The sequence below is a fragment of the Nicotiana tomentosiformis genome, chromosome 1 (genome assembly GCF_000390325.3).
Source record: "Nicotiana tomentosiformis chromosome 1, ASM39032v3, whole genome shotgun sequence".
NCBI classification, from domain to species: domain Eukaryota; kingdom Viridiplantae; phylum Streptophyta; class Magnoliopsida; order Solanales; family Solanaceae; genus Nicotiana; species Nicotiana tomentosiformis.
Window position 1 is genome coordinate 91911995 of NC_090812.1, and position 8805 is coordinate 91920799.

Here is an 8805-nt window from a genome sequence, read left to right on the forward strand (position 1 = left end):
CTTCTCCTAGCGCGCAGATTTGAGCCGCGTGGCATATGAAAGAATTTTAGAACTTAATTTAGTTTTTCCAAAGTACAAAAAAGAAAAGGTATATATAGAGGTTGAATTACCGCAATATTTCATAGAAACTTTATTGTAAAAATCCAAAGTATGAAAGTGGAAATAATTTGGTTTCATGCAAATCTTACCTTTGAAGCTGTAATAGTAGTTTCTGAGAGAGTTGGTCTATTCACGTATAACGTGAGATATATGAGTCAATGGGAGTTCAACAACCCATCAGTAGCCCAATTTCATTAGTCTTTTTCGGCCTAAAGGTATTTAAAAAGTTTCAAAAATAGCCCAATTAGCTATAAGTACAGGAGACCTAATTCGATCACCTAACGTGTTAGTTGCTGATAAGCTTGATTTAAATAAAATTTCATTTTTCATGTACTTTTTTCATTTTCATCAGTATGCATTATCACCTTTTTGTGTAGAACTGCTACACATTTACCCTTCAATTTAGTATTTCTTTTAATAATAACCAAGTCTTCTTTTTAATATAGTTTCTGTCCATTTTGGCTAAGCCATTATAGCAGATTCATTCCTACTAAACTTAATTTGAAAGAGTCCATAGTCATCATGCAAAAGGAAATTCATATGAGGTAGACAATGCTAGCTAGCTTAACTGGAATTCTCCATTCCACTTATACTAATCTTGCACAATATTTCCAAGTTACTAATCACTAAAGATGTGATATATGGCCACTTAGCCAGGATAGATTGTGACTTTCAATAAGCATGCGCAGAAGTAATATCAAAGAGACGGCTGACATAGACAAGTTCCACTTTTTCAGCTTAAAGGGTTTGATGCAATGTGGATTTAACATATTTGTGGTTAAATTGGTAATTAGTCCAGATTGTGCCACAAGAGCTACATATAGGATTAGCTGGTTTCTTTTTATTAGCTGGCTGAAGACACCAAAAAGAATTGCCATCAATTGTCAGAATAAGAATAATGGACCGCGGGTAGAACAAAGGTATGATAAGAAAATAATATAACTTTTATACATTGACAAAGCGCAAAAGATTTTTTACACTAATACACCATCTAAAAATTACTACAAATACCTCCTAACCCTCTAAAAGACTTTTCCTCACATTGAAGTACGCAATAGCTAGGTACTCCTGGAGAGCAAATATAAAAGTTAATAAGCAAAAACAAAGAAGAAAAACAAAAATCATGACAAAGCGAGTTAGCATTCTATTGGGAATTATATCTAGAGCTAGCAGGCGAGACCAACAAGAATTGTGGTATATAAAGTAGTAATTACTCCGTCATCCTTAATTAAAGATCTCGAATTTAAAATTTAAGTATAGAATCGCCTTTGTTAGAAAGTATTTAACCCGACGTAAGACTTCTTTATCTAAAACCAGTCACCTTAAAAAAACTTGAGCGGGACAAGGAGGATTGTCATTGGGTGTGATTCTTGAAATGATCGAGACGACTATCAGCAAGACGCAAGGAATATACAATCTGTTTGAACTGACCCCACGTGAAAGGCCTGTAGATATTACTATTATTTGTAGGGATAATACTCTTATTCTTGATTTGAGGAGGAGCACTTATCCAAGCGTCAAGTGCAGGAGCCGCAAAATACATCATTGACATTCTCGTCTTCCATGAATTCATCGCCACCACCCTATGCCTCACGCTTGTAAATCTTCCATTCGTCAAAGCCTGCACCATTATTTTTCCCATTATTAGTCATTGAATTTTAGTTTTGATATATACATGAACATTAGAAATTAATTTTTTACACAATCAAATACGTATAAGATCATTTATACCATTAAAAAAAAAATGACATACATTAATTAATAATTATTTATTATACTGTCAGCGTATATACAGACCTGAAAGGAGTCCCCGACAAAAACAAAGAACTCGTTGGGGTCCGGAGGAACGGGGATCCAGAAACCGTCATGGGAACAGATTTGAAGGCCATTAACGTCATTTGATCGAAGGATGGTCAATATCTGAGGGTCAGTATGCTCTCCAAATCCAATTCTTGATTTTGATCCAACAGTAGGGAGAGGAGAGATGTGGAGTCGTCGATCTTCTTCTACTGGTGATGGGTCCCAATTATGATTGAATTCTTGTTGATGATTAGGTGCAGTGAGTGGTGGATAGTGATTGATCCTGAAGCAAGAGTCATTCTGGGAATCACTTATGAGTTTGCTAAAAATAGACTTGTCTTGGATCCTTAAACCTTCCGCCACCAATTCAAGAATGTCGCAAGCCAGATTCTTAACTGCACTTACGTAATCGTTTGCCACGCAGCTGCAAAATTTACAAGACAAATTGCATATTGACATCAGCTCAAGTACCCAAGAACAAACCGCTACCTCTACTTAATCGCTAAGTAGTTAGATATTATAAGTATTAAACCAATAAAATTAAATCAAATAAAAAACTTCTGACTTTTTCTTGTTAGGTGGTCCTAGGCCTAAGACGTATATGAAAATTTTCCATTACATTATTTTTATTAGCATTGACTTATCCTGTTTCCCGATAGTTACTAGTATTATATTAATATATATTATTCTTGTCAACGCCAAAAAATAAAAGAAAAAAACAGTAAGTAGGAGTATATTTTAGTAATAAAAAATTTCTATTAGAAGAAAACAACAAGTCTAACATATAGATATATATAAAAAAGAAACATATGCTGCAAGTTTGCAGTTGACAGTGCAACTGTTTGGGGATTAGGAAGATGATAATTTGATACACCTAAAATTCGAAAAAAAAAGGTGGTCTGGTCGTGTCTATGTACTTAGCATGCTACTATCTGAAAAGTTTTTTCCATCCAACTAAGGTTACTATATTGACCTAAAAATGGGGTCCATGCACGTACGTGTAAACATATATTTGACTTAGAATTATAAACACCTATCAATGGCCTTTCGCTGGTCAATAGTCAGCTGCTAGCTAGCACACAATAAGCATTAGGTAACAGAGATATTTTAATTAATACCTGACAACCTATCTGTTTCTCTGAAAACTGAAAAGGAGTTGCCATCCTTATAAATAATTACTATTTTTTAGCCTGTTTCCAGGTAACCATTAATTTGATTAGCCTCAAAATAACTAACAAAGTAACAATACGGCTGATGAGATTCCCACTACAGGCATTTTATCTTTTTGCTACAATATTTAAAATTGTAGATAGTTTTGATGAAAAGTTTGCTACAGTTTGAGAAGACTTATTAATGTCTCCTCGAAAAATATCTTCAAGAAAGAAGTAAATATTCTTTTCCTCCAGCTTACATATTGATGATGTAACCGGACCAAATTGTATAATATTGTATTACGTGAACATGAGATGAACAATACGAAAATGCGACTTAATTCATAAATGCACTAAAGGTATTACTCCCTCCGGTTACTTTTACTTGGCATGTATATTAAAAATAGATGTTCACTTTTATTTGGCACTTATGCATATCAAGAGAAAACAACAAATTTTTTCTGTTTTGCCGACGGTATTTATTACCATTTCAAATTATTTTCTCAAATTCAATAAAATATGCATCAATTAATATGGGTAACATGGTAAATTGTGCATTTCATTTATTATTTCTTAAGGGGCGTGAAAAGTCAAAACGTATCAAGTAAAAGTGAGCGGATGGAGTATTATATAAATACCCACTCGATTTAGTTAAGTGGGGCAAGCATACTAATCAGAAGAACAAATTACGCTTTGTTTCCATGACTTAGACTTAGTCCAATGAACAAAGCTGTAGAAGCTACGCGTTTCATCAGCTTGGTTTATCTACATGCCCGTTGAATTAATGTGCATATGTGATATCAAGGTCTTGTAAAATCAAATCAAAAATGTGATTATTCTTGAAGGAGAAAAGGTAAAAATAAAACTCAAGGCGTAAGACAAAGTGGCTGTCAATCAAGTACGAAGTATTAGAGCTAATTATGATGAACCAGTTACAATTTGGGTTATGGAACAGCTCGTGGAAAATATAATAAAGTAATAAAAACATATTTTTCTAACCGTTTAAATTTTTATATGATAGGTCCTAAATTCAAATCTCGACACCCATTATAAAAAAGAATCTTCTTATGTTTGACTCAGGAAAAGAATCAAGCTTGCTCGCATGTAAACTGTGCAGAAGATATAATTAAATAAATCTATTAACTTTTAGATAAAATTATAACACCGAAATAAATTACCTGAAGGTATAAGGGTCTTTAGAGATGGTTTTGGAGCGTTGAGAAAGCGAAAGAGGATTGGCTTCCAAGAGAATATACTCGAGATCACCTTTATCGCCATTGAAGCCAATATTTTTGCAACCATATCCAAACGGAGTTGCAGGTCCAGCACGTCGCTTCTGAGAAACCGGACGTGAAAAGAAGTCCACGGCTTCCCTTTCCATTCTTGCAATTACCTTCTTGTGAACACCGTGGTTTGTTACCTTGAAAAAACCGTAATCTTCGCATGCTTTCACTATCATCTCAGACGCCTTGGACTTCTCCTCAGACAAATCAATTGTTGGAATCCCGAAAGGTGTGGGTTTTTTGTTACCACGCCTCAGCGTATTTGGAGTCGCCACTACCATTTTTTTTTTTTATAGGAAGAGAAAAGATGATGGCTAGAATTAAAGTGTGGTATTATAAGCTTAATAAGTTGCCTTTGGATAAGTATATGACTTTGAAGAGTGATATAATGGAAGAGTTGATATAGAATGCTCTATTGCTCTAAGCTCTCTCGGACACGCCTATAAATAGATTGGAAAGATGGAAACGAGGGAATTAGCCAATTAGGAGAGGGACCCTCGAAAGGGTATAAAAGGACTAAAAAAAAGAGAGGAACAAGAAAAGGTGAAGTGGGGGCCGTAGGACTAGGAGAAGGGGAGCGTGGGGGTGTTGCCACGACCTTTGACAAACTTTATTTACTGCTTCACTATTATTCAATTTTTTTTAAAATGTGGTCCGCAGCAAAACTTGTACGTAACTTATCTTTTGTTCTTCATTTAAATTTGATGTATTTCTAGGCAAACTTTAATTTGTTCAAGACAAGGGAAAACAGTTGACCCCAACGCCCATATAAGTGAACTTTAAAGACAATGGTATCGCACGTGTATCAAAGAGACTAAATAGCAGTCTATTGCTTTGAAAATGAAAATATGCATATCCCCCATGTTCCAATAGGACCTCTACTAACAGGAGGAAAGTTTGAAGTTAGCACCCTAACTATATTTGGATACGGAAATTGGTGAAACTTCTGGTCAGGAATATTTCCGTCTAATGATATTATATATCATTTTGAATTAGTCTGATCAGTAAAGTTGGAATCTTATGATCAAATAAAAAGAATATTGGATTTCATCGCACCAACTCTCATCTCTCAATAATCTTATTTTACTAGCGTACACAGTCAAGGGTGGAGCTAGAGCATAGGTAGCATTCAAAGTTCACACTTTATAATTATCGTAAGAAATTTATGAAATAAGTTTAAATTACTAATTTAGAAGTCTTAACTTAAAAGAAATAAATATGCATACATAAACTTCAAATAGTGGCTTGTCTTCGCTCATAATCGACGCTCAATTGAAAATGATTAAAAAATGGTGAAAGGACGTGGTCATCCATAGGTAGGGGAATGGGAAAATGTATGGATGGGGAAGGGCGGCAAATGGCAGCATTAGGTGAGGGGATGACAATTAAATTTTGGGCCAACCCCCTCCCTGGCTTTGCTGAGACTTTTACAATTGATTTGAGAGCAAATTAAAAATGTGTGCCAGCGGCCATTTGTTTCTTCTGATTGGATTCTTGTGTTCAACACGTTATAATTGACGCGTAATTGCTTGCTTTTTTCATGAAATTATTTACGCGGATTTTGACTTCTACTAGTACTTTTTTCTAAATCGCTTCTTCGGTTCTTCCCTCGAAATTTTCCCTCTTTATATGTCGACTAAGATTATTTTATGAGCTATTTATTGCAAAATTTCACGTATACATGTTCATATACTCGGTTTATTTAGAGTTTGTTTGGATTAGCTAATTAATCTACAGTAGCTGATAAGAATTAAAAACTAAAAAGTTTTCTTTTAAATGGTGAACATGATTTTATTTTATAAATAAGCCGTAACATGCATATTAAATAATTGATATGTTTGATATTTCGAAACTTACAAAAAATATTAGAAATAAAATGATAAGTGACTTAGTTAAACCAAAAGTACTTATAACTTTAAGCCATATATAGTTAAGGACAATCTATTTATGACTTGTGGCTCATTTTGTTTATTAAATAACTTACCAAAAGCATAATAAGCCGAAAAATAATTACATTTTTTTTAACTGTCTTTTGTTAATTTATTCTGTTATTAAATGAGAACCTAATTAATGAGAAACATATCTATCTGTTAACCAAAAGATGTTCCTCTTAAAGCCTTCAAAGGGGCTTTTCTAAAATAAACTTTAGTAGAAATGCGTCTTAGGCACGGATAACCCTCTTTATGTCCCCTTACGACTTTCTAAGTTTATAATTACCCAATTTTCTTCCTGGATTATTTAGTGGTGGAGGTGGAACCGTAAAAGTAACTAACTACTCTTAAGTCTTAATGTTTTAATTTGTTAATCAAAATATAAGAATTATTTTGCAATTTTAGTATTTTACGCAACTGTAGAATTTTCGTTACAAGACTGTCTGCATTTGATACTTAGAATGTGAATATTGTTATGAAAATAATTATATTGTGGATGTCTATTTAATACTCCGCTATAGATAATCTTCCTGAAAAAGATTATCCGTTTGATACTCTATTGAAGTTTATCTACAAGCAGCTGAGCAACTCAATGAAATGATTTGCAGGAGCTTCTTATTAAACAAGTAGGTTGCAAGCAGCTCATGCAGACAACTTACAAGCAATTCAAGAAAAACCTCGCAGTTGTTTCCTTTCTTCTATAAATAGAGAAGTTTTCACTTCATTATGTACATCAGTTTGAAATTGAATAATATATCAATCTCTCTATATATACTTGTTTTCGGTTTATTTACTTTACAGTTTTTATTTTATAACACGTTATCAGCACGAACTCTGTCATTTTGAGCACTTACTTCGAATTTAAATTTCTATTTCAGTGTTCATCTCTGATATAAGGCGACGCTCTTACATTCGTGATTAGATCTTGTTCATTCTAAGCATCATAAAGCAAATTATATACTTGAGGTAGTGAGTTTTTCTTCTTAATAGTAGTGATGTAGATATCACTTACGTCTAGAGTGGCCAAATTTGTGTAAAGTAATTTGAGTTTTTTGCTTATATTTGGTTTAATATCTTTATCATCAATTTCTCAGTTATGTGCTATATATACAGTACTTATTTTGATTTTCGTTTTCATCCTAATTATCTTAATAAATGATTACAAAGTGTATAACATTGTTAAATTCACTTAAACTACAGCAGAATTTGCAAGAAATATACAACCATCAGAAGTGGTTGTGTTTCGTATATCTCATTGTAACTAAATTTTGTAAACCAACAGAAAGGGTATATGCCTATGACCACTAGAAGTGATAATTTAGGCTTGCTATGGTTACAATGAAGATAAGTTAGAGAAAAAATTTCTATATTACATACATACCTCGATTTGCTCCTGAAATAGCAAATATATTAAAAGAGGTCAGACGCCATCACAATTTAATGTAGTTATTGCAAGTTCAAATAATTATGTTCCATCTCTTGAAGGAAGAGAACTTTTGATAATATTAATCCATTCTGTGAAGTGAATGTGACAATATTAATAAAGTTTGTAAATATGAACGCGTTCTTAATGTAAATATATTACGATTCACCTCCAGAAGAGGTATTATGATTGAGAGAATATATACTCAATATTTTATATTTTAAATTTGCTCCTGAAGTAGTAAAACAATTGAATTTTTCTCCTGAAGTAGGAAAATAATATGAAATTGTGTCTTTCTCTGCTTAAACAAAATAATTAGCTATTCAAAGTTATTTTTGAAGCACATTTTCATTCCAGAGAGTGAATGAAGAAATACCACAACTCGCCTCCTGAAGAGCTAGAATAACAGAGGATATAAATATTATTTTTGTGGCATAAAGATCATTGCAGCATGTACTTGTTGTACGTAAAACATCTTCGATAATTTTATTAAGTATCATTCTAAGGCAAAAGCATTCTTGCAGAATGCTTTCTACTACAACCACATTAATATATTATGGTTAGTTATTGAGTTCCCCGAAGGAAATAACAGCTCGCGTATCTTTCCTTAAAGGATGCAATGACTATGTGGTTGCCGCATTTATACAAAATATTCAGATGTTATGGGATTACTCCTTGAAGGAGATATTTGTCACAACGATAGTAGTAGAAATATTGAAATTCTTAATTTTCGTCATTTATAAATTTAGATTTGGCTTTATATTGTTCATTTGATTATGATTTTCTCTCATGACACCATAAGTGTCTGAGCAATACTTGGTAGTACAAAATTTATCAAAAACTCCCGAGGAGCTAACTGTTTGTCTAGAAGACACATGATACAAGTAGTGTCTGAATAATATTTGATTGTGGACAATAAATTGAAGGCTCCCGAAGAGCTTATTTGTCATTATTGTGGTCAAAACATATGTTATGATAAACCCGAAGTTTACTAATATAAATGACAATCATACTGAGACTACAAATGCTTGAAAGATTGAAAATCTTCATGTTTCCACAATCATAGGGTATAAATATGTATGTGAGAAGTTACCCGCCTTATTCTTCAATTTGTACTA

General features: G+C 33.0%; 1 protein-coding gene across 1 annotated transcript; it reads right to left on the minus strand.

The window, feature by feature from the left end:
* Positions 1 to 1022: 1022 nt before the first annotated feature.
* Positions 1023 to 4758, minus strand: LOC104094987 (gibberellin 2-beta-dioxygenase 2). The gene is made up of 3 exons (XM_009601007.4): positions 4229 to 4758; positions 1897 to 2323; positions 1023 to 1720 (listed from the first exon to the last, which is right to left on the minus strand). Exons 1-3 carry the CDS (start codon positions 4612 to 4614, stop codon positions 1454 to 1456), a joined length of 1080 nt encoding a protein of 359 aa, XP_009599302.1. The 5' UTR covers positions 4615 to 4758; the 3' UTR covers positions 1023 to 1453.
* Positions 4759 to 8805: the final 4047 nt, after the last annotated feature.

Excerpts from the sequence above, each read along its gene's own strand:
- LOC104094987 (XM_009601007.4), bottom strand. The coding sequence starts at position 4,614 with ATGGTAGTGGCGACTCCAAATACGCTGAGGCGTGGTAACAAAAAACCC. Across the intron at positions 2,324-4,228 it reads AAAGACCCTTATACCTTCAG|CTGCGTGGCAAACGATTACG; the intron begins GTAATTTATTTC and ends TAAATTTTGCAG. Across the intron at positions 1,721-1,896 it reads TTGTCGGGGACTCCTTTCAG|GCTTTGACGAATGGAAGATT; the intron begins GTCTGTATATAC and ends ATAATGGTGCAG.